Source organism: Equus caballus, chromosome 19, assembly GCF_041296265.1.
Source record: "Equus caballus isolate H_3958 breed thoroughbred chromosome 19, TB-T2T, whole genome shotgun sequence".
Lineage (NCBI taxonomy): Eukaryota > Metazoa > Chordata > Mammalia > Perissodactyla > Equidae > Equus > Equus caballus.
Window position 1 is genome coordinate 17,691,155 of NC_091702.1, and position 26,963 is coordinate 17,718,117.

At 37.2% G+C, this 26,963-nt stretch overlaps 1 protein-coding gene across 2 annotated transcripts in view; it reads right to left on the reverse strand.

Annotated features, from left to right (window-relative positions):
- Positions 1-1,715: 1,715 nt before the first annotated feature.
- The window catches only part of SERPINI2 (serpin family I member 2), a 31,954-nt gene continuing 6,706 nt past the window's right edge, over positions 1,716-26,963 (reverse strand). For both annotated transcript variants that reach the window (XM_023623173.2, XM_070242543.1), the window contains 7 exons: positions 26,286-26,516; positions 24,670-24,864; positions 24,398-24,590; positions 13,655-13,752; positions 9,687-9,773; positions 6,537-6,626; positions 1,716-1,976 (listed from right to left, as the gene is read on the reverse strand). In XM_023623173.2, coding sequence (XP_023478941.2) covers positions 1,900-1,976; positions 6,537-6,626; positions 9,687-9,773; positions 13,655-13,752; positions 24,398-24,590; positions 24,670-24,864; positions 26,286-26,516 — 971 coding nt within the window. In that variant the 3' untranslated portion in view covers positions 1,716-1,899. The remainder of the gene's footprint in view (positions 1,977-6,536; positions 6,627-9,686; positions 9,774-13,654; positions 13,753-24,397; positions 24,591-24,669; positions 24,865-26,285; positions 26,517-26,963) is intronic.

Genomic DNA, 26,963 nt, shown 5'->3' on the forward strand with positions numbered 1-26,963 from the left:
AACTTGGGCAGTCACGTTATCACACTATCTCATTTTATAAAACCCCTCTTATTTCCTTATGCTGTTTTCTTATAATCGTCCTCACTTTTCACCATTTGAAATTAACTTGTTTTTACATTTGTTCACCGGCTTACCGTCTCTCTGCCATCAGTAAAATGTCAGCCCCATGAGGGCAGAGACCACTTCAGTTTTGTTCACTAGTATGTCCCTGGTGCCTAGAACAGTGCCTGGAACATGGTGGAAGCTCAATTCATATTTATAGAAAGGATGAATGAATCCCCAGAGTGGACTAACTTGTAACACATGGGAAAAGATCCCAAGAACTCAGGCAATCCAAAGAAAACAGGAATCTGGACCACATCTGAATAAAACTACTGTCCTTTTAACTGAGCTTACTATCTTCTTCTTCCTGAATAGAAAAAGCACATTTTTAGACCAGTTCCACAGTGAGCAGCAAACTTGTGGTATATCATTAACACATAGATTAGCATTTATGGTGTTCTATAGAAGTAAGCTCAAATTGGCAGTCTAGGAAAATGAACATTGCTTTCAATTATGTTATGGTTTTAAGCACTCAATTAATTCTAACGTTGTCTTCTTAATATCTTGAGTATTGCTCTAGGTTTTGCTAGACTTGCTGGACACATAGACTTTGGAGACTAGACAGCGCATTGTTTCAGGGGAAGATGTGTATTACTTTGAAGGACTTACATAGAAGGAATTATAACTCAGTGATTATGGTCACAGGCTTCTAACTCAGATAGTCTAGGGCTCACACTTTGAAATACAGTAAAGACCACCGTGTTTATTTGCTATATGTCCTTGACTGTTTTATATAACATCTTTGAGTCTCAGTTTCTTCATCAGGAAGAGGGTAATGGTATCTCATAGGATTTTTAGTACGTTTAACATAATGTAGATAAAGTGCTTATTTCGGTGCCTGACACTTAATTAAGGCTCAACAATGGGTAGCCATTATCATTAAGCTCTCTGCCAAGAATTGTGGAGACAAACAAACAAAAGGACATTTTACATCATTAAAGTGAAAACAGAGAAACTGTGAAACATGTTATATCAAGTCATTGGAATGTAGTATTATTTTGGATATTTCATTCTGATATTTCAGAGTATTCAGAGGAAGGGTTCTGCATTTAATCTTTACTGATTACAATCTTGGCTCGAACACTTTCTTAGCTCAGTGTTGTAATATCATGAAAGGTCATCTTCCTGAATCAAGCTAATTTAGCTGCTACTTTCACATATAGGAAAGCTTTATAAATGTTCTCATCATTTCTACTTTCTACACATGATTAAAGCATAAATCAGAAGAAAAAATTGATATGTCCCCAAAACTATTGAAACAGGGTAAATATTAAATGAAACACATGGAATACCAAGTTAAGATTAGTGAAAAACTCACAGCTTGTCTACTGTCACAGACACTGGATCTCTGCATTTTAAGCAGCATCCCAGAGGCAAACGCCACAGCCACTCTCTCTTGACCTTACTTTCCCATGGTTTGGTTAATGCTGCTGTGCCTGGGAATCAGCTAGTCCAGTCTTTTAGGAGTATAGAGACTTTGACATCTAACACAGGAACTTGATATCTCAAATATCTTGGACAGGATTTTTCTAATGTATTGATAGTAATATTTTATGTTAGTTCACTGCTTATGATTCATATAGACTTTATAAAACATACAGAAAGGACAAACATTGAATGAATAATTTCATTTATTAATTTCATTTATTCATTAATACAGGTCTATATGAACATAGATTAATACAGGCACAGTTTAAAACAGGAAAAGCTATATAGAAAATATTTGCAGGATGATGATATTTTGACAATCAACTATTTTCCAGGAATCATCTTATATTCTGAAGCTGTGCTTTTCATTCACAGTGAATCTAAATCTCTTCCCTTCATCTTTTGGGTGTCAGGGTTTGTCACCCTTCCCATAAATAAAATTGATTCTAGGAAAAAAAAAAAAACATACGTTAGGAATTTCTGGAGAAAAAAGATGATGGTAATTAGTCTTTCTTAATATTTTGATAAATCACTTAGTTTTTGTTCTCTATTAGATAAATAGGCAATGTCTAATAGCAAAACCCTCTCCTTTGTCTAAAATACATAATTGCATCATTATTAATCATTTTCTGGTAATTTATGAAGTAAATTAACATCCATAACAGCTTGTCATGGAAAATACATTAGTCCTGTTTTTCATATAGGAAAGTAAAAATAAAGTGACAGAGAGGTGTTCTAAATATAGAGACTCAGTCAGGCAAACATCGCATAATAAAATGGTGATGAGCTTGGTAGAGTTTTAAATTTAAGGCATTAGCAGTCATCTTTTTATGCACGTAACATAAGCCCTGAGGGTTAAAACTGCAGCTTCTCAGATCTCCTCCTTCAGCCCTGGAGCAAAGCTCACAACTCAGACGATATTTTCATATCGCGGGTACTTTGAAATCCTCACGGAAGTGAGATCGTATACGGCATAAACACAAACACCTGTTTCCAGACATTCTGTGTTTGCAGGTGAAAAGGAACTAAGAACTAGAGGACAAAACATAAACAAATGATGTGTCAAAATCCATTCACCTTTCTTTTCAACCAGGGTAAAGAGAGTGGCTTGAATGGATCCATGTGAATTGTTGTTTTGACTTGAATTCCTTACGGTCATATGTAAGAAAGGTTAATTTCAAAAGTGATAAAACAAATTTTATGTAATTTTAAAGCTGATGAAAATTATATTTAAATGTACTTGAGATAACAATAAGGAAGCCCTTTTTTATTAACTCTTTACTATTGAGTCCAAAGACAGACACACTCTTAGAAGAGCCAATAACGCGGAAATAGTCATAATATTTAGCAGATTTTTTCTTCTTTTTATGAATAACTATCATCAATAATGCCTTGCCTCAAAAATCTCAAAATAATTCTAAGCAAAAGAAAGAAAACAGGCTGGTCAGGTGGCGCAATGGTTAAGTGCGGACGTTCCACTTCAGCGGTCCGGGTTCGCTGGTTCAGATACCCGGTTTGGACATGGCACTGCTTGGCAAGCCATGCTGCGGTAGGCGTCCCACATGTAAAGTAGAGGACTATGGGCACGGATGTTAGCTCAGGGCCAGTTTTCCTGAGCAAAAAGAGGAGGGTTGGCGGCAGATGTTAGCTCAAAGCTAATCTTCCTCAACAAAAAAAAAAGGAAAGACCGAAGGAAAACAAATACTCGCATTTTTCAGATAGATAGGGATGCATAAATAACATTCCTAGGAAGAATATTACATTTATTCATAATAGGAATCATTAGTGACGTTTGTATCTTATAATTTGATGGCAACAAAATGTTTATCAGAATTATTTGTTGAGGAAGTTTTTAATGTAACATAAAGAAACTCATAATTGAAGACAATATTTCAAAATTTTGAACACTCAGAAGTGTAGAACATTACATAAAAGCCATTTGTCTCAGCCTTTTTAATCTACTTCTTTGCCAAAGGAGAATCACATTTCGAATTGAGTCTTCATGCAGTCACCAATCTACTCACTACTAAATTGGGCAGATAGTGAAATCTCCCTTGAAATAATAGCAATGAATTTAGAGGCAGGCTGAAGCAGAAGTCATTATTGGTTCCATTTTTCTCTTCATGCCTCCTTCTTAAATAGGTGTCCCTCATATTTAGTCAATGTATTTATACAACGTCTCCATCAAATGGAAGCAACTTTTATTTCCTAATATTAAAATACAGTAGCATAACCAGAGCTAACCAGCCCTGGTGGTCCAGTGGTTAAGATTCTGAGCTCCCACCACTGCAGCCCACGTTTGTTTCCCCATTAGGGAACCATGCCACCTGTCTGTTGGTTGTCCTACTGTGGCAGCTGCACATTGCTGCATTGCTGTGATGCTGAAAGCTATGCCACTGATATTTCCAGTACCAGCAGGGTCACCCATGATGGACAGGTTTCAGTGGAGCTTCCAGACTAAGACAGACTAGGAAGAAGGACCTGGCCACCCACTTCCAAAGAACTGGCGATTAAACCCTATGAATAGCAGTGGAGCATTGTCTGATATAGCTTGAAGAATAGTGCAAAAAAAAAGACCGGGCAGGGTTCTGCTCTGCTGTACACAGGGTCACTAGGAGTCGAAATCCATGGATGGCACTAACAACAAAAAGACAAAGCTAATAGCCTAGGAGAGAAAAAGATTTCTTAATGAATACCTGCAGTCTGCTTCTCCCTTCAACCCAAGACTCTGAAAGAGTTCTAAACATAATATGTGTGGAGTGTTGTCAGTTTCAAAACCATGATTCACTACTTTCTCAGAAACAGCACGTTTCATATAGCATCTTTCACAATTTTTTTCCACAAGCCTGTAAAACTGGCCTACACCATCAGCCTAAAAGAAGAAAAAACGTTCTTCATTTCCCTAGAAGTTTGGCTTACTAAGAACTTTGGATGAGTACACTAAAATATAGAAGCAACTGGATAGGAAAACACAAATAACGTATGGATTTTGCAAAGAGCACTGACCAGAAGAAAATTTTAAACCTAGATAAAACTTGATTGACTAAATCTAAAATCATTCATCATCATACTTCAGAAATTGTCAAATGAATATATTTTATGTAAAGCATTAAACCACTTTGTAGCCTACTATGCTATGCGAAGTCACCGTGTTCATTAATCTCAATGATTTCTTGAGTTCATTTGTGAGAGAAAAAGAAATAAATCACTGAATGTGTATTGTCGTAAGATAATAGCCCATTCTACACTTTATATGGCAACAATTTACAGGCCTTGATAAATGAGTGGCCATTCACTTTAAACAATACTTTAAGGGAGTAACCCTGGTTTAGAAAGTCTCATTGCAATAAAGATCATAAAACAGTGGAGATTGTCATTAAGGCCTGGTAGTTAAGTATTATCACAAATAAGTAAATAAATGGATTATTTTGGGTTTTGAATTTCACTGCTGATTAACTTATCACTAGTAGATTGCCTTAGTCATCAACTTGGAGAGTAGAGTCAAACAGCTTTAACATAAATGCCATTATTTCCTTGTGCACTGATGCTCAATGGAGCTTCATTTCTTTCTACTCTCCATACTCAATAATTACATACTAATTGTAAGAAATTAGAGTTATTCAAAAGTTAAAGATGTGTCGATCAAATGATATAGTCAGAATATCTTTTAACACTGACACATCTACTACTGGAATTAAAGTTGTGTTAATGTAATTTCAGCAAATCTAAAGCTGTCTCATTTTTCCAAGATATAACTTTCATAAGGGCCACCCAGCATTAGCTTCCTGGAGCCTAAAAAAGAGACTGGTATATCCCTCAGGGGGCCAATAACATCAGTATCTCTAGTAAATCTAAAAGATTCAGATTCTGAAATTAACTGTGTTTCTTTTCCATGTAAGCCAATTTATACAAAGAAATTTTTCATTTTCCTCCTTTCACTTATTGTCATTTATTCTTTTATATTTATTGATTTATTTGTAATGAACGCTATGTGCAGGCACAGTTTTATAGGCTTCATATATTCTTTTATTTAACTCTATGAGATGACTACTAATATTATGTTCAAATAAAAGATGGGGAAAATATACCTTAGAAAGTATAAATGATTGCCTTACAACTATTAGTTAATTGAGCTGGAACTTGAGCCCAAGTCTGACACCCAAGTCGATACTCCCAATCTCTAGGGGGATACTCACAGCGTGTGCAAGTCACTTGCCAAACACTGGGCTGGATACCAAGATTAGTAAGACACGATTTCTGCCTTCCTGTGGTTTACAACCCTCACACCGGCATTATGACTCCTGAAGAGTCCTAACTATAAACTTAAAAGAAAGTTCCCCCACTGCATCCACATTCCTGACCTCTCTTTTCCATAAGATAAAGTACAGAAACATCTCACCAGACAACCTGCATTCCCACATGTTGACATCGAGTCAAATGCTAATCCAATCCACTATGACTTCGTTTTGTACTTAACCGCTTCATCTTTCAAGCAACTGTCCAAATTGGAAATTGTGAATTATATTTGACCCCTCCCTCCCTCTCAGAACCTATACCTAGTCACTTATTCTTTTGGAATGTACCTCTGAAATCTTTCACAACGCTGCAACTCCCAATTTCTAACTCCCATTGTGGCATCACAGAAAGAGAGTTGTCTTCAGAGACAAACAGGTGCTATCCCCACTCGGCCACTTCGACAAACGACGTAACCTCTCTCTGAGCATCTGTGTCTTTATTAGTCAATATCTAACCTACTGGGATGGTTTTGGCTTTAGAGATAGGTATTGGAAACAGATAACATATATAATAGCAGTGTTGGCAGCTATTACTATACTGCCCTATTTTAGGCCCCATCAGTTCTTAAAATACAATGCTTGGTACAAAACAGACACTCAACACGTATCCATTGAAAGAACAAATGATTCATATATGTAGATTGCAATTAGAAGCAAGGACTAGGTCTGTTTAACTTAAGCAGTTCCCCCAGAGAATTCTCAAAAAAGTACCTGTTGGGTTATTCTTCATGATAAACAGAAATGGATGATTTGCTATAAATTGATTTTGAGCCAGACTCATGATCGCAGGGATGTTTATGCCTGTGAAATAGAGACAACAGCTATTTAGATGTTCACTTTAACACATCAGTAAAGAAAGTATATCCCTAATACTTTTCATAGACAGGAAAGGTCATTTTGTTTGAGGGGTTAACATGGGGAAAAATAACCATTTTCTAAATACAGAGAAGTTTGGAATAAATTTCAAAACCAGAGAACAGAAGAATAAATATTGGATCATTCATGGAATAATTCTAACTTCACATTTATGCTCAGTGAAGAAGAAAGCCAGATACTAGATTCAATTTAGTGAAAGCAGTTGAAAAATTTCATCTTTTAAACAGTAATTTTCTGCTCACTTTTTATTTACATTATATGATTTATAATGTTTCAACTCCTAATTCTTATCCAGATATGTTTGCATTTTATTTCTATTCTTCAGGCTCATAATCATGTCTGAGTTCAAATTTATTTTTTTAACTTACCTTTGCAAAATTATTCTGTGAGCTCAGAGCTTTTAGGATTTACACTGTGAATGTGTGTGGGATTTTTATTATGAGATTAGATGGAGAGACTTACTGCCTTAACAATTATTTGCTATGATAATTTACATCATGCTGCTCCATTGTGGCATCTGTCAATATTTATAGTGGGTAAATTTAAATGGTTAGATTTTTTCATTATAGACTGAATATTTCTACAATCAATTCACATTTTCTTTACCAATAATGCCATGATTTTGTACAATTTTTTCAAACCCATGAAAAAATGATTTCTAAAAATGTAACGTAATCGGAATTAAAAAATAATTGTAGACAAGGAAAAATCTTTTCCTCTGCACTCTTTGTTGATGCCTAGGGTGTTCAAATTAAACTGACAAAAGACAGATTAACAGAATAAATGGTTTATTTTGTATCCACATAGGAGCTTCACAGAAAAAAATGAATACGTAAAATTGGTAGGCTTGAGAGCTCATATACCATATTCAAAAAGGGTGGTAAAATGTGGAGCAGTGAGCAGACAAACAAAAAGGAGTTTGGGCTAGAAGCAGTGTGGGAAGATAAATATAGGGGGAAAATTATGATAAATAAGGATTATTCAATAAGGTGTGTTACGCACACTCATTTCAGTGTGAACTTCCTTCTCCTGTTCCAGGTCCGGGAGAGAGGAGAGGAGACACTTCACACAAGGAAATTTATGCTCTGCTTTTAGGCAGATAGGGGGAGAGTAGAGAGCTCTTTTTATATCTGCTGTTTCTCAACTGCCTTTAGCTCAAATTACCCCTTCTACCAAAGTGGCATATTTCGAGGTGACATATTCTGATCCCATCCACAATCAAACAGAACCTTAGTAGCATAAAATACATGGCGCCCTCCTGTCTGGAATATCAAGATGCACTTTCCAAATTACCGATGAATACAGACTTATGTCTGAATTAAGAAGTCAGAAAAGCAATCACTATCACTCCCACTCTTATTTTGGTGAATACTTGACTATTTTTGTTCTTTAGCAACCACTGAGCACATGCCTGAAAGTCAAAATACTCATGCTGACTATTCAGAGGTGTAATCCATCAGGGTCACTGCTAACTTATCCTGCCTTCCCTTAACGATTGTTACATCCTCTTGGAGAACTCTAGACTTAAAATGAGAGGCAGTGGGCAATAGGAGAAAGAGCTGTGGACTTCAAGTTAGGAAACTCGATTTTAATTCAAACTCTGCTGTCAATTAATAGTCTGACCTCAGACAAGTACTTCACATTGCAGGATCTGTTTTTTCACCAAAATGAGAGGATAAGATAATGATCTATAAGGACTCTTCCAGTTCTAAGTAAAAGCACCTGGAAAATTTGTCTACATGGGTCAGTAACCTAATCCCAATGCAACATCTTGATTCTCTAAGGACTGAAATATCACATCCCACCAATCTAAGTTCCTTGAACACAGTATTGCAAGGTCCTTCAGGAGATGACAAATGGTAGTGAGAGCCCAGTGTGTCTCACTCAGATGTCAAAATCCATTGGCACTATGTAACATTTCAAATTAATCAAGAAATTAATAACATTGATATAAACTTATAGAAACTTAATAAGACAGTTTAAATGATACATTTCTTTTACATATTGTTTAAAATTCAATTAAAATTTAATTTTTTCATTAAAAAATTAAAATAGACTTACAAGGATTTCATTAAAGTTGCTTTTCCATTTCTAATTGAATTTAAGGGTTTTCCCCAATTATTTCTCAAGTATCACTTATATACAGCATAGATACTATAACACCATTCATTCAAGGAAATATATCCTAAAGGAGTGGTTCTCAAACCATCATGTGCACACAAATCACCTAGAGACCTTGGAAAATGCAGAATCCGATTCCATAGGTCTGGAGTTGGACCTGAGGTTCTGCATTTCTAACAAGCTCCTGAGTAAGGCTGATGCTGCTGTTCCTTGCACTGCACTTGCAGTGGCGAGGACAGGCTGCAAGCCAACATGGAGCACTGATTCTCAACCCTGGATGCACTATGGAATCATTCAGGGAAACAAGAAAATGCAGGAGCCTGGATCTCATCTCCGGGCATGTCGATTTAATTATTTGGGGCTGTGGACTGGGTGCAGGATTTTTAAAAGCTTTCCAGGTGATTCTAAAATTGCAGCAAAGTTTGAGAGCCATTGTCACAGAGATACTACAAGAATCAAATTAGAACAGTAGAGAGTAACCTGGTGTAATGGAAGAAGGAAATTAACACAATTACTTAAGAGTGAGCACTCCTGAGCAATGATGATTTCATGTTTGAGCCTAAACTTTTCTCCACAGGTCCAATCTGTTAATTGGCGGGTAATCCAATTTGCAAATAAACACTTATCAGTAGATGGGCTTCAACTCCTAATCAAATCCCTTCACTTCCCTTTTGCATTAAACTGTGGCTGCAGAGATGCATAATCAACTTATACAACCAATTTCTTCTTTCTTCCTATAGGGTACTGGACAGCAGGAAGGAAAAAGAGACCAGAGTAATACAAAAGCACTGGTACCCTAGTGCTCATATGCTCATTTCTCCCCAAGTCTTTCCTCCTAGCTTGTTGGGAAATCAATTGTCCTACCAGTTGATGTTGCAGCCTCACCACCGTCTTCATTTATCTCAAAGGAAACTTGTTGGATGACTTGGGAAACGTATACCTCAGACGAATCTGTCGGAAAATATGAAAGTGTCTTTAAGGGTTAAAATTCAGAGCCATTACTTATTAGGTCCAAAGTTAATTACATTCTCAAATGAACAAAGAAAAAGAAAAATACAAACTCTTTCCAAGTTAGTTAATTTGCTAGAGATAAAGGTGGTTTAGGTTCAGCTCTTGCAGAGATGATATAGAGACCGATACAGAGAGACCAAGGTCAGCCCAGATATAAAAGATAAAGACAGAAGAGGGGAAGCCTCAGACCAGGTCTCCCACTCAGTGAAATATTTGAATGGACAGAGGGTTTTGCCCCCCTTAGCCATGGTCTACAGACAGCATGAAAGAGGCTTTACAGATCTGAATTAATCCCACCCTATGTATTCAACCTCAAAGCTGGCTTGCCTTTTCAATTCTGTACTCAGTTTTGATCCGAGTTTAAAACAAAATTTACTTTCCTTCAAGAATGGTGAGGCTATAAAAGTCTGAAGAGCTTTTGTGGCATCTGTTACAAAATCACTTCAGAGCTATGCTTTAAAACCTGTCAAATTTCTCAGTGTAGGATAGTGTCCCACAACGTTTTGCTCTGGTGTGGATCCAAGCTGAGAGGGAAGGCCCCCCTTCTCCCCTGGTGGAACTGCCATCTGTGTGAAGTGTTTCTGACACAGTGACCTGTGAGGACAGTCTCCTTGAGAAGGGGAAGTAAAACCACGAGTTCAGAAACCATCAGCCATCCCTGCTGTGTCAAGACCAGATGGATCTGACAATGTTCCTCAGAGAGTCAACAGAAATGTGGTCATGTGTTCAATGGTGGCAAGAGGGTGGAGAAGAGAAAGACGGGCCTTGAAAGTCCAAGAGAAAGAAGGAAAAGGAGCTTTGTTTCTCTTGAGAGAGAAAGCTGCTGTGATGTAGGCGGACTCCACCAAAACCACTGGATTTGAAAGGATTCTTGAAGAAATACTTTAGTAAAAGGGAACCAGCTCTGACAGCTTACAGTAAAGCAAATGCCCTCAGGAAAGATAGAGAGAAGTCATCAAAACGATATTTGCATTAAAAAAGGCTTCCATCCCAATCAAAATAAACTCCAAATTGCTTGTGATGATTCTTTCTGGGCCCCGAATACTTAGCCTCGTCTCCCGTCCTCCTCTCCTCACCCATAGCTCCAGCTACAAAGAGAAGCATCAAGGCCTCAGCCCCAGCACTTCCTCTGCCTGGAACTCCTTCCCCAGAACTTCCTCTGATTGGCTCCCTTGTTATTTAGGTCTCAGCAAAAATTTCGCTTCCTAATAGCAGTCTTCCCTCACCGCCCTGTCTAATTCTGCTCTTGTCTGACCTAATTACCATTTATCGAATGACCATAGTTTGTTTAAATTCACAGTATCTATCGCTTTATCATTTAATTAATTAATTAATTATCCATCTTCCCTAACAGATAGAAACTTCACTAGAAGAGGAACTTTGTCCCCTTTATTCATGGCTATATCCCTAGAAAACTGCCTGGCATGTAGTTGGCTTACAACAAATACTTAAACTAATAAGTCAATGGATATGAATATGTCTAGTGATAGAAAGACGTAAGATGGAGAAAAGTGGGCATCTGCGGATTAACTGAAATGCAGAATGGTCTTTCAAAGTCAAGTAAAAAAGAACCCTTTTTCTCCAGGATTGCCTGGAATAAGACAGGATTCCCATATAGAGCCCAGAGTAGATGACCTAGGGGCCCATGCCAAGAGCAAAGACAAAACAGCAGGTTGGGGAGGAGTGGAGAATTTCACGCAGTTTAGCAATAGCACCAGACCAAATGACTCCCTGACTGTCATACAGAGCACTTGGTCTGCTGTGCTCCATCTTACCACAGAGAGGACTCAGTGTTGGGAAGAGAGCGGGACCTGAGAGGTACTAGACTAGAGCAAGGAATCTGGACTCCATAGACTCACTGGTTTCTACACCTTGGTAATAATTCTTCCCCTTAGTTCTCTATGAAAATTCTAAGTATGTCTTTGTCAAATTCAGAGGACAAGAAACCTTCTACAGCTTTGCTAGAAGATGTACAAGTGCCATTCGCCCCACTTGGATTTTTTTTTTTTTTGTATTTAACATTTACTGAGTATCTACTATGTGCCAGATGTTGAACAAGGTGGTCTACATACATTCTTTTATTTACTTCTGCCACTAGGATATATGACCTCATTTAACAGATTAGAAAGTTGAGGATCAGAAAGGTTGAATATTTTACTAAAGGTAACACAAGAAGTTCTAACAGTTAGAAGCCAAATATTCATCCCAAGTTTTTCAAAGTAATTCTTTAAAAACATTTCATTCAAAACTTGTGAACTAATGAGTATGAGGTGGTGTCTCTTTTGTGTAAATATCCCATAGCATTGGCATTGGACTGGTTCACAGCAGCCTTTAGTGAATGTTATTGCACAAATGATGCACAGGGACAGCGGGGAATTCACTGTTCTCCTAATGACCAGATGCAGTGCCAGCATTGGCTGCGCTTGTTCTGTTTCAGGCAGTGAGAACCAAAGCAGTGAAAACAACACAAATAGGAACTCAGGAGAGAAAGAACAGAAAATGTTGGACATTTATTCTTCCCTGCTCAGGGTTATTCTCTTGCACAAATTCTTTTATGAAGCATTTTGGAAGTATTTTCTTGATAAATCTACCTATTAAAGGAGATTTTATAAATGTCACAAATTGCTGGGAATTTACAGTCTAAAGTATAGTGAGTTAAGCTTCTGAAAGCCAGAAAGAACTTTAAGAGAAAGAGGTGCTTGAAAAACGGCTTGGTTTATTTCAGGCTGGCAAGGTGGCTGTGTTCCAGGGCACACTCAGATAGCATCCTGTTGCAGTATTTAATGCTGACTGTCTCATTCCTGATGCCAATGAAATTGTTAAAGTCAGATCTATCTGTCAGAGTGAGAACAAGTAGCTAAATCATGTGTGAAGGTGGTAATGAACATCTCTGTCACCTGTGTACCCCACCCACCTCCTCCACCAGGAAAGCTCATCCATTCTACCCATTCACCCACATAATTGATGAGTGAATAAATTAATGAGTACTTCTCCAAAGCCCAGGTATTTATATAGGAATACACGATATTTCCATGTTATGATACAAAAATCCATCAGACAGACAAGCTTGTATCCTTTTGCTCCTTTTTATAAAACAGAAGACTGAATTTAAAAGAGGGTAAATTAGGTTTCTTCATCCACTTTTTCTCTTTAATTAGTTATTTTTGAACTAATGGGTACTTCTAGGATGAGAGAAATTAAAAGACTGTCTTGGGCTTGAATGTGCAAACGAGCGTCTTAGCCAGGGAAAACTTCCCAGGTGCACGTTAACACAAAACTCCGTCTTCTCAGATTTGTTATCGGTCCCAAGCTAAATCTACAAGCCGTAGCATTACAATTTTTAGATAGTGTTCATCATCCAGCAGCTTGTGGATTTCTGTTTCAGGGGCTCTAATATTACCGAATTAACATTTGCAGATTGGTTTATAAGAGTTTTATTAGCTCTGCTTAGGTGAGAGACTCAAAGTTGTAATTCCCACTATTCAGATAAAGAAATCCAAACAGAACTGAAATAAAAGCCCATATAATACTTTATCTACATAGTTTCATTACAAGCATGCTTACAAGGCTTATCTAACAGTCTAAAAGGTTTTCTGACTTTCATTAAGGAAAACTACTTAAATGCAAAGTAGATTGCTTGTTTACAGATAGCTCAACATGGCTATGACATCTATGCCCTGCGTACATATTTTCTGGGACCAAATGTCTTTCAGTTTTAATATCAGTCCATTAACATAGTTACTAGGAAAACATATCAACAAGATATATGTTACTAAGAAAACGTATCAACATGATAATATAAGAATTATGTATCATACTACCTGTTATTCCAGAAAGGTCACAGCCACCATTAAATATCTCAGTGATGTTCAAAGAATACAAAGCTTCCTTGAAGTTTGATTTTTCTTCTACCTTAAATCTGTTTTAAAAACAGATGAAGAAAAATCTTGAAACACTGTACACATTTGCTACCAAAATGCTTTTTATAAAGTGGCTGACTTGGAAGACATTATATCGGGAAATCTTTTGTTTTCATTATCCCAATTACATTTCACACCATTTTCCCCCAACTCCCGTGAGCAGTTGTGGGTTGCTAATAACTTGCTTCCCAGATAAATGGTTGCTTGGTACGGGAAAAGAATACTCTATTTTTGGGTAACAATTACCCAACAAAACAGGATAAGAGTTCTAAGTTTTCAATTGCTTCATTCCTTCCCTAGACGTGAAAGTTTCCCTCCATCAACTCTGCACACTCAGTTTTTTCACGCCATCAAAGACATTTCCTGGCAGACGTCTAAGATGCTATGAGAGAGGACAGGAGCCAACTACTGAGGTACAGAGAGGCATTAATAACCTCTTATCCTTCCCACCTCTTTTCACGGTTGATGTGACTTCCTTCAGTTTTTGAACACACCTAATATCTTCCCAATAGACTCTGTAAAGAAGTAAAAGATTGGAAGGGAGCTAGATTTCTTTCAAATGAAAAAAAGGTAAAAATTACAGGAGAAAAAAAAAAAAGAGGCCAGTACTTCCAATGCAGGGCCCTAAGTTAGGACTCCAGATTCGCCTCACCCCTCCAGGCCTCAATTTGCCGGAGGGGAAGAGAGAGCTTATCCGGTGACACCGATCTTCTGTGATTCCAAGTCAACAGCAATCACTGAACCTCACTTTTCCATTTCAATAAGAAGAAGCAGCAGCTACTATTTACTGGCTTCACAGATGCTTAAAGCACAATTTGCATTTTAAAACCAGGTTGGAAACTTTGTTTATGAAGGGAAAAAAGAGTGTAAATCCTTAGACAAGGAGCCATGTATATTTTCTACATCAGCCTAATTCCTGGGCGACTCCTGCTCAAGGAGCTCTGTCTGTCCTGATGGGCATTGCCTGCGTGCTCTCTGGTTTGGAGACAGACACAACTGCTCAAGCACAGGATCCCACTTAGCTAACAGGTAGGGCCACATCTGGAGCTAGAAATTACCTTGGGCAATGAGTCTAATTAGATCATTGTTTTAATTGCCAAATACTGTACAAGCTTCTTAATTATAATTCTTCAAAACAATGAACATGCCATGACAGAAATTTACTGGGCCTAAATTATTTCTTGGTAAAATATTATGCACTTTTGTAAGATGCTAACTCATTCAGAACCCTAGCTATTTGGGAATGGGCACAACATGCACATTAAAATCTACTGAAAATGAAAAGAGCTTATTTTATGCCAACTGTTTTAAACTTCTTCCTTTGAACTTCCTGCTAAGAAAGATGATTTAGAGGTTTTCTTCCTTTTTTTTTCTGTTTCATTACCACACTTTTTTTTAAACTGAATGGAGTGAGGGCTTCTAAAAGGTGGAGGATGAATGTTCTAGTCCACCTATAAATTGGCTATTTTTAGTATAATAGTCCAATGATTTTCGGATAATGACAAGAATACTGCAAGACTTTTTACAACTTCTAATAATGCCTAATTATCACCGGAGAGTCATTTAAATAACAGTCCTGCGCATAATATAGTCCGGTGAAAACTACGGCAATAGAAACCCATTCAACCTTTTAATGAAAGTGTAATCTACAGCCAGTTTCTAATTATCCATAATTATTGGAGCCATGAATAGCCACATGTGAAGCAGCACTTCCATGTGTTACCCTAGGAAGTTAGCACTATTATTTCTGCTAACATATAAGAAAGTGGAAGCTTGAGGAGGTTGATTTCCAGGCTTAAGGTCAAGAAAGGACACAGCTGGGATTCAAACTCAGGTCCATTCCAAGTTAAAGCTAATCTGCTAAACTCACATTGCCTTCTAATCAAAACATAATTCAAAATCATAAGCTTGGTCATTACATACGTATAGTGTTAACTATGCACCTCTTCCAAAGTTTATGTTTTAATATTTATTCTAGATGTGGTTCATTTCCCCTTTTCCTTGACCCTCCTCTAAAATTGTCAAAAGAATACAGCTAAAGGTGAAAGAAAGAGCAGCGAAAAGACTACATAGACAATTAACAACTAAATAATCACGAAATGAATGTTTTAGCACATGTAAACATTATCTATTTGCTTAAACAACAGCAATTTACTGCCATATGCAACCATTGTGCTTAAAGGGGTCTTACACGGGGAAATGCTGCAGAAAATGAAAGAAAAGTTCAGAATTTTTGTTTTGAGATGGATCTACTCCTGGTCTGCAGGTCCTCCTGTGGATTGGTAGTGTTCCTTCCTTCTCCTTTACACCCAGGATTCTTGGTTAATGACAAAAAGTCTTAGATGGGTCTCCCTTTAGAGTCCCTATCCTTATTATTTGTAATCCCACTTTTGATCAGTGGGCTTAAGTGTCCATGGAATGTTCAAGCTTAGAACCAACCAAACCAAATCTTAGGACTGCCCACAAGAATAAAAATATAACACAATCCTTGACAGTGGTGCACCTAGACTATTATGTGAATCCATGGTAGTTTCTGGTCACTTTCTAACCAATTACCTCATAGAACATGTGTGTGTGTGTGTGTGTGTGTGTGTGTGTGTGAAATACTCTATTAGCCTCAAGGGCTGAATTAAAAATGCTTTCTGTCACTTATGAAACGTGTCTCGATAATGTTTAATGAAAACTTGGGATTCCAATTTGTATCAGTGTCCAAAAGGTTAAGGTAAAGGAACACCTTGTAATCCCTTCTGCAGCTGGTCATGACATATCTGTTCTCATATCTAGCTGCATTTTGCCTGAGTTCACTTTCTCTTGCCCATATACAGTTCACACCCACCCACTTAGAGATCCAAAGCTGGCCAAGCCTGGAGTTGATTTCTAGCCAAGCAAGGATATGATACTTCACGTCCTATGGAAGGTGTTATCTCTTTTCAAGAGTCTCCTTGGCACTGCTGTTCCACACCTCTTATCTTCCTGCTCATTCTATCACTGACCATTTGCTCTGTTCTGTGCTCTCCCTCATGCTTGCCCCACATTACACCTGTTTTCTGACTCCTGCAATTTTGGCTCTGACACATCTTAGTTGTATGACCACAGGAAGGGTATTTATCTGTCTGCACTTCATCTGTAACTTGAATATGAAAATAGATCTCTGTCAAATTTATTGTGGGGATTAAATGAGATCAGTAAACAGGGGAAGTTTCTAGGACCATGTTGGCACTATAATGGATGCTCAATAAATGCTAAAATTGAATAAGAATAATAATAAAAATCATAATAAGAGATAATATTGAAGACTAAAAATCTTATACACATTATCTCATATAATCCTCACAACAATCCTAAGGGGCATGGATTATCATTATTCTGTTTAACAATAAAAGATTCTTAGGTAAGGTAATGAAAGTTATACAGTGAGATAGTGGCAAAGCCCTTGGTCTTCAACATTATGTTCTATTTTCCATTATCTGGTTTCAACAGTTGATAAAAGATACTGTGTGATGCCACATAAGTCAATATCTTTAAAGAACGATATCTGGCAGAAAGACTTTGGTTATTGTTTACTTTTTACTGTACTGTTGACAAGGACTGTAGTATTTAACAAGCTTAAGGACATGGACCACTGAAATTCAATGACAACTATGAAGCCTCTCCCAAGAAAAACACATATATGACCCTACTTGCATAAACTTGCTCATAACTTCAAGGGCTTCAAGGACTCTCTGAAATCTCCCCAAAACTCTCCAGAAGTCCATGGTGCCTAGTTAAGGACTGCTATAAAAGAACAAGAAAGCACAGTCCTCTCATTTTCCTAGTAAATCAAGCTTAGAACCTCAAAACAATCTATTCCTTCTTAACCCATATCTAGTTAGCCACACACTTCAATAAATGTCTTTCTCTTTCACCACTTCCTTACTATTCCCGATGAGGTTGCTCCCTTTAAATACTCATTACCTAGTGCCCAAATCATTGCAATGATTTCTTCACTGATCTTTTGAGCTTCAGTCTTTCTCTCTTTAACACATCCTGAACATCACTATTATTCAGATTAAAGCAACAAATCTTCATTGAACAGCTACTAGTTTTCAGATGCATGCTTTTGCTGGGGTCACGGAAAGGAATTACAGTCAGTCTTCTGTATCTGCGGGTTCTACATACCTGGATTCAACCAACCGCAAATTGAAAGGCCTATGATGGCTATGTCTGTGCTGAACATGTACAGACTTATTTTTCTTGTTATTATCCCCCAAACAATACAACTATTTACATAGCATGTACATTGTATTAGGTATTAGAAGTAATCTAGAGATGATTTAAAGTATACGGAAGGATGTGCATAGGTTATATGCAGATACTATGCTATTTTATAAAAGGGACTTGAGCATCCATGGATTTGGGTATCCGAGGGGGGCCCTGGAATCAATTCCCAGCAGATACCAAGGGACAAGTGTATGCATAGCTCCTGAGCTCAGGAAGTTTACAGTCCAGTGGAGAAGACAAAAAAATAATGTGAATATAACTGCTATTCAGAAATAAACACAAAAGAAAAACTTCCCAGCAGGGAGAAGGGAAGCTGCTGTGTGAATTTGCGTGGAGAGATCAGAGAAGCTTTCTAAAATCCAAATTTGCTTTTAAGGACCAACAGAAGTTATCCAGAAAAACAGGGATGGAGGGGAGTGTACGTCAAGAATTCAGACAAGTTATCAAGCATGAACAAAGGTGTTGCCGCTACCAAATAGATGTCTCTGAAACGTTGCCTTCCTCATGCCACACTCCTACTTAGGAATTTTTAGTAGTTCCCCACTGCATATGGGGCTCATGCTCTTGATTCTTTTAAAGCCCCGTTTAAGTCCCTCCTCTTCCATGATGCTTTTGTTAACAATTCTGGTTTCTGGTGCTCCCTCTCCCTTCTTCCCTCTCTTTTTTCATGAACGTCCTAGTGCTTTCTGGTTGTACCATCCTTTTAGTATTTACTGTACACTGCTGTATATTGTTAGTAAGTTTCTTGTGCAAATCTTGCACCACTTCATCTAAGTGATAACCATCTCATCAATATCTCTTTGTATCCATCTCAGTCCCTTGTCCACAGCAGGGTCCCAGTCAATCTGTGCTTTTGAACAGGAGATAAAGTTTCTAATAAGTAGCCAACTAATAAGACTGTAAGGCTGTGAGCCAATACATAAGAGCTAATCCAGGCTCCCAGCACTTAGTTGAATGTCAATCAATTTACTTTTTGAGTGACTCAGTTTTCTTATCTGTGAAATGCAATATACAAACGTCAGACTAAGGACCCACAACATTCAGTATTAACATGTAAATGCTAAATGCTTTGCAAAGTTAAAGTGCTATATGATAAAAGTTATTTATTTACCTTATTTTCATGTATTAAACGGTCATTTTGCCCATACACATAATCATAGAAACATATTCTCAGAACATTTCTTATACAGAGAAGAGTCTGATATATAGCAAGTGTGTGTTAGATTCTTCAACCTGAGGATGTTTGACCACTAAGATGTTTATAGGATCCCATATTACATTTACACAAAGTAACATGATTATTTTAGCTGATATCCAACTGCAGGATAATGTCCAAAATGAGATATCCGGTATGTTACTGACAATAAACAGTAGAAAGCATCCTAGTACTTTTAGACTCTATCTTATTGGCCTTGATTATAAACTAGTCATACATCAAAGAGGGAAAAGAGGAGTGCTTCTTAAATAGCAACTATAACGTAAACAGTCGCTCACATGCTCCTTCCTACTGTTGCTTATATACAAGCATTCTTACGATTAATTTTTCTCTCTTTGGCATTTACTAAATTTTGCTACCAAAGAAGCTTTTTTGTCTTTTTCACAATAACAGAATTTAGTATAGTTGGTGTTATGGGTTGAATTACGTCCCCTCAAAATTCGTATGTTGAAGCCCTAACACCCCCAGCATCTTATAATATGACATTATTTAGAAATAGGGTAATTGCAACTATAATTATTTATGTTGAGGTCACACAAGAATAGAGTGGGCCCTTAATCCAATACGACTGGTGTTTTTATAAGAAAGAAGAATGCCATGTGAAGAGAGCTGGCCACATGACAACAGAGGCAAAGATTGCAGTGATGTGTCCACTAGCAAAGGAACACCAGGGATTATGGACCACACCACCAGAAACTAGGGAGAGGTAAGGAAGGAGTCTACACAGAGTCTCAGAGAGAGTGTAACCCTGAAGACCCCTTGACTTTGGACTTCCAGCCTTCAGAACTGTGAGAGAATGAATTTTTGTTGTTTTAAGCTTCTTAGTTTGTGGTGATGTGTTACAACAGTCATATGAAACTAATACAGCTGATTAAATGGCTCCAGTTTTGCCAAAATCTTCAGTTATCAGTTTGAAACCAAAACGCATTCATTCAGATTAAAAGAACCACAGTGCTGAGTAATAAAATATAAAATTGTCGGTCCACAAAAAATTTTTATTGAACCTATATTGCTTTTCTTCTTCTGTACTGAACACAGATTTTAAATGGGTATTTTTCTGTTGTAAGGAAATTGTTCATTTTGGGGAAAATGTATTTCAGAACTTTTGACCCATGATCTTAGTACTCCAGGAAGCTTAATTCAATAAATGTCCTGATGGACTGAAATTGTTCCTGAACTTAACACATTAAGCAAATCATTCCTTTAAGAAATCAAAAGACTCATCCCTTTAGTGAAAAGTGAATAAATTTTAAATGTAATTGAACAATTGATAAAAAATTTTTAGTCATGTGAATTGAAAAAAGTCTCATTTTTAATTCTCTAGAGAGAAGTTTCCAAAAAATAGCTGATGTCCTATCTTTTATTATGCTGCATGTCTGGGAAGGAGAGATGGCTTCATCACAATCCTTACAGAGAATGAATTATAGACTGACTGGAAAGTTGAATCCTGCTTTTTGAGATACTTAAAACTAGAAAAAGAGAATACACTATCTCTTTCTTTGAAATATTTATGTAATTTAACTCAACAATATTTATTTAGCACATACTATGTACCATGAAATGTGCTAGGGACTGTGGAAACCAAAATGAAGGAGACATAGCTGCCTGTCCCAGAGCTCACATCTTACTAGGATAGACAAGAATGTAAGCAAGAAATGAGAATGCGATATAATAAGTGCTATAATGTAAACTCACCTAAAGTGTTCTAGAAATAAGGAACGCTTGATTTTAACTGAGCATGTTGGGGAAATCTACATCGAAGAGCTAATTTTGAAGGGACTGGTTAGATACCATGGAGAAGAGTCTGCAAGAGAGAGGGGTAGGAGTGGGGGAGATTGAGAAGTCAGAGAAGGCTTTGTAGTTTGGTACCAGCTGGGCAATCATCTTCTTAACAAAGAAAGAAAAATAATCATCACTTATTTAACATCTTCTATTTGCCAGACTTTGTGCTATGAAGAGAAGGATGTAATAATGTATTGTAATTGAAACCGCCACCAAATTTTAAAAAAATCTTTGGTGGTTGGAATTTGCTTGGAAAAGGGGGGTACAACTGCCAACTGATGTTTCTGTTTCCATATAACTGAAGATTCAAATTCACCTTTTAAGGCAAATTGTTCATTTGTTTGGGGAAAGCAGTGTAATGAACTTTTGGTTATGCAAATAGAACCTGTGGGATGGAAATGGAGAAGTTTGAGATGATGAGAGTATAATCTATTCTACATGATATGAAAATGTTTTCACTGAAGGTTAAAATCTACTGCTATAGATTCTTATCATAACTGGGAATCTGGCCTTAGAAGGGCTGGGGGATACCTGTGTCACCTTCTTTCTATGCTGAGAAAAGTTGGAGAACTCTGGATGCTGGGTAGGAGGGAGACGGAAAGATACCCTTTTGGGGTGAGAGTGGGCCAGGCACCATGACAGTGGCAGGCTAAGGATAGCAATGGACAGAAGACTCTCTGGCATAAGAAATGGCTCATACCCCAGGAATGCTCATCCCTGGCACCTGGTTTTAAGTTACTTTCCACCTTATAGGCCCCTTTTATTAACACCAAGCTTTCAGAAAGATTTGGTTAACCCCTGAAGTTGTTTTTGCTTATATTAGTTTGCCAAGGGCTACCTTAACAAATTACCATAAACTGGGTGGCCTAAATAACAGAAATTTATTATTTTGCAGTTGTAGAGGCTAGAAGTCCAAAATCAAGGTATGAGTAGCATTGGTTCCTTCTGAGGGCTGTGAGGGAAAGATCTGCTCCAGGCCTCTCTCCTTGCCTTGTTGACGGCCATCTTCTCCCTATGTCTCTTCACATAGTCTTCCCTCTATGTGTATCGCTGTATCCAAATTTCTCCTTTTTGTAAAGACTGCAGCCATATTGGATTAAGGCCTACCCTAATGACTTGTCTTTAACTTGGTTACCTCTGTAAAGACTATCTCCAAATAAGGCACATGTTGAAGTAGTGAGGGTTAGGACTTCAACATATGAATTTGAGGGAGACATAATTCAACTCATAACAGTTGTTCTCAGAAGAATTCGAAGAGAATTCTGTGTCCACACTAGGGGAGAAGTTGTATGAGAGTGTGGCCACAGTTTGAAGAAGCTAATGATAAGGCCAAACAGTTTCGAAAAGCCGTCCAGACTGCAGGAGCCTGAATGGATTTGTGGACTGTGAAACATTCCTGCAGGGATTCCTAAAATGTTGGAGAAGGGAATTCTAGCAAAAGACTGTATTTCCTGTTGTAGTTGAGTTTGGGGACTTATGCATTGTTACCTGGGCATTTGTTATTGAGGCTAATGAAGCTGGGGCCACCATGGTTACAGGTATCACTATCCCCACTTTACACTAATAAAACCACAACGCAGGACAGTCAAGTGACTGTCCTAAGACCCCACTGCTAGTACATGGCACAGATAGTTTTCAAACTCAGGCTTCTTTGGTCCCAAACAGTGATCTTTTCAAAGCAAAAAAAGAGAAAGAGAGAGAAGTAAATCTGAAAATAAACAAGTTAATTCCAAAAATTATTATTTCTCTTATTAGAAAGTAAACTATCTGTCACATACACTACTATATCCCCAATGTTTGGCACACGGTAGGAGCTAAAAAAAAATACTGATTGAAAGACTGAGTAACATACAAGTAGAGCTATACAGATAGTAGGGAATTGGAAAAGAAGTTAGGGGAGAGATTCAGATTTTAGAGACATGAATAATAAGGGACAAACAAAGGAGAGTAAGAAAAGGAAAATTCTGAAGAGGAAATTCTGGTAACCATTATTTGGGAACAGAAAGAAAAAAAGCGTAAGTCAGGGAGCAGGAAAATTTTACAGAGAGAGAGAAAAAGAAATAGAAGTGAGTAGTGCCACAGCGATTAAAGAAAGAAGGATTTTTGAGAAGAAAGGATGGTTAATTATATTCAGATCAAGAGCCAGCGTTAGGGTGAGAAAAGCATAGAATACTTCTTTCTCCAGGATGTCAAGGAAGGAAGAGGAAGAGAATATTAGCAAAGGATTTATGCAAATTTTGAGGTGAAGGGTAGAGAGGTGAGTTTGCTTGATGACATGTTTTCAAGGAAGAGGAAGTTGAGGCATATGTTGAGAGTAAGAGAGATCAACATAAAGTAGTGTCTGAAGAATAGAGGTAAAGTTTTGGTGTGATGTGGGTATTAGAAAAGAAATTTCTTGAAGATAAACGAAGAGTCTCAAGCTCCAGCCTCCGTGAGGCCAGAAGTGACTGCTGTATGAGTTTTTGCTTAAGAAAGCCAGCAGCTGAGGAGCAGGAGTAGCTTTTTGAGTAGACTCAGGATTGAAGACAGTTGGGGAGAGAATTTAGACAAGGTGACAAAAACATCAGAAATGTTTGGTGAGAGTATGATTGAAATGACTGCCTGGATCTGGGCTAAGTGGAAAAGAGAGGAAAAGTCAAGAGCTTCAAGAGACCAAGGGCCCAGAAGATGGGGGCACAGACCATTCAGGCCTTGACGAGTTTGAACAGAAATTTAGAAATGAAAGGACAGAAGATAATCTATTAGACATCTGTCTCTTTTTAAAAGTTCAACTAGAGTATGCATTGAGTTGTTGGGCATGCCTTACGCTCTGAAGTTTCTCGCCTCCCGGAAGCACGATATTAAGGAATTAGTCTTCATAATTATGTTTCCCGAGAAAAGCCTTTGCAATTTCATTTTGTATTAACTATCTAAAACTGACCATAGGATTCTGTTTATGATTCCATGACTGTTAAAGCACCATCTTTCAAAGGTTATTTAACATATTTTTAATTGTACAGAATTATAAGTTGTTTGGGGGTTTTATTTTCTTTAAACATATAAATGTCTTAAATGTCAATGAGAAAAAAATTAGAGAAAGATAAGTTTGTGTAATATAAACAATGATAATTCCTTTCAGTCCCAGAATTTTAGTGTGAAGACTTACATTTCTTCATCTCTTTTAGAGAATATTGAGTATTTAAATTCAGTCCTCCTCATAGCAAACCATTGCAGCACAGTTCAGACCTGTCTTACGTATCTATCAAGTGGAGTAATGCTTCCAAATGCATTTTTCTCTCCATTTTTGTCAATAGCCCGTTCAAGCATTTGTTATCTTCCAGCCAGCTATTCAAAGTCCTCCATAAGTGAAAACATAAGAACCAGAATAATAAAATGACATTACCAACCTAGGAAGGCTTATTTCCACTTCCTCTTCTTGCATCTCAGAGAACAATTTCAGGATATGACGGGCAGTAATTAGCTTTTCCATTTCTTCTATGTTCACGTCTTCTGCAGGAAGTATGATGATTAAACTAAACTCGTCGCCTTTATAAGGTAACTCCAAAACCTGGTAGTTTATGGAGGATTCAGAAAAATAACCTGCGACAGAGAAAATAAAATATTAAATATACTTGGCAATTCCCAAAGTCATGCTTTAGAGTGTGATTTCTCATATTACCATATTTTGTTCTCAGAAGAGCCTTCATCATTGGAATTTTGATGGCTGTTCCATCTTTCTTAGTGAAATTCATCAGTTGTGTGTCCTCTTTTCTGAATTTCTGTTTCCAATCCCCCTTGAAATAAACAGCATTCACCAAGACAAGCCGAGTCAGAGGGCCAAATTCTTCTCCTGAAAACATGTCTTTAATTTTTCCTGCGAAGGTGGCGGAGGAGGAGGCAGAAAAAATTATACAATAATGGTTCAGTGGAACTGCTTTAAATAGAATTAAAACAAAAATTTCTTCTGCAGATCAGTTATAAACAGGGTGCTTTATCATCAGACACGGCAGTTTTGAGAGTAAAGGGGAGCCCTATTAAATATTTCACTTAGAAATGGGTACAAACAGGATTTCACTAGAAAACAGGAGATACAGGATTGTCTTAGGCAAATCTGGACAGAACTAGTAATGAACTCTCTTTAGTGAGATTTTTTTGTGTAAATCGTTTTTAAGACAGAAAGAACAAAAACTAACTATCTCCTCTCGTATATCTATTGGTATTTTTCAAATTTTATTTCAATGTTCTCTAGCAGCTCAATCAGAATTAAGTGAATGGTACATTTAAACTTGCTACTCTTGAGGCTGCAGCCACTGACCATTGGGAAGGGACAAGAATGAAATTTCTGGTATGATGTTCCTCTTCTAAACAACCAGACTCCTATTTCTATGTCCAATGGGTATTTCAAAGTTATGAGATAAAAGCATAATTGAATGCCCTGGATCTGCCTAGGGATGTTCTCCTTTTGTTTACAGGACTGTGCTGTGAACGCTGCTCATAGCACCCATCTCACATTTTCAACTTATGCTTCCCAATATGAGGCTTCCCATAAAGAATATAGTCGTGTCTTACGTCATCACAATTTTTTGTACAAGGCTGAATGAACAAAGAAACAAACTACTGTTAATTGAAGACCCAATATATGCTTGTCATTTACGTACATTATTACGAAATCTTCAGTACTCCAGAAACGTTTCAATAGTACCTTCATTTTAAATGGGGATATAGCTTAGAACTTGTTAGAAGTTGAACTCAGATCTGGATGACTTTTTAAGCTTGTGTTCTTTTTACTGTCACTCTCTAGTCCCTTTGGAACTTTTGCTAGACTGCTTTTAAATTAAAGCTCAGATTACCATGTCTATGATAGGACTATCAACATTAGTTATTAAACATTAATACATCCAACTAAGATGTGTTAATAATTCACAGGAAATGTGGGAAAGAAGGCATTTGGGACTGACAGATCTAATTTTTACCTGGCCAAAAATATGATTCCTGCTGCCATACTTAAAAAGCCTATGCTTAAATAAAAATTGTTATTAAAATTCTTCCATTAAGAATTCTACGAATAGGTATCTCTCAAAAATAAAATGAATCTGTGTACTTTTCAAAGCAGCTTACAATTCCTCTCAGTTTTACAATTTAGTGTGAATTTGAATAACAAGGAAGCAAAATAGGAGATTTTATCCCTCTGAGACGCAGTTTAATAGGAAAATATTCAACCATTCTTTACTCTAGGATATTAAAAACCATGAATACAATGGCAAATAATGATTTTATGAAAATGGGAAACTTTACCATCTGTTTTGCTTTCTACCCAGGTACTTATTGTCTCTGCACAAGCCTTTGCATCCTGAAAATCCACCAGTTTTATGGCACTCTGAAAAAATTCCTCGTTGCCATGGAGATACTGTTCTTTCACAGTGAATCCTTCTTGAAGGTAGAGGGCATTGGCAAGATTAAATGTAAATTCTTGCTTTTTCTCTGAGATGGCAGAGAAAAGTGACTTCAGCTCAGAAAATTCTTCTCCTAAAAAAAATTATAATATATACTGACATATTGAACAACATAAAAACGACAGCTTTTCAGCTTTGCTTCTAAGCGCTCTGATTCATATCACCATTTTTTGTACCCTTACGTATAACTAACGATCCTTTCTAAGTTAGTATAAATATTTTAAGCATTTATCTCTTGTAGAATATGCATTTTGTAGAGAAATCTGCTCTTAAATAGGTAAAAAGAATGTACACGTAAATTTGAAATTTGTCAAAAACAAGGCTATGCAATTAAACAGGCTGAAGGAAACTCCCTCTTTGTAATCAAATTTAGTTCACTCTTAGTTGTTGGAAATTTATCTTTAGAATCTCATTGTTTGCATAACCTGAGCTATTTATGAAAAGGGCATGCTAATGAATGTGGACGGAGGGTAAGACAGCGATGAGCAATCCTTTTCAATATTACTTTTATTTCAGCTTA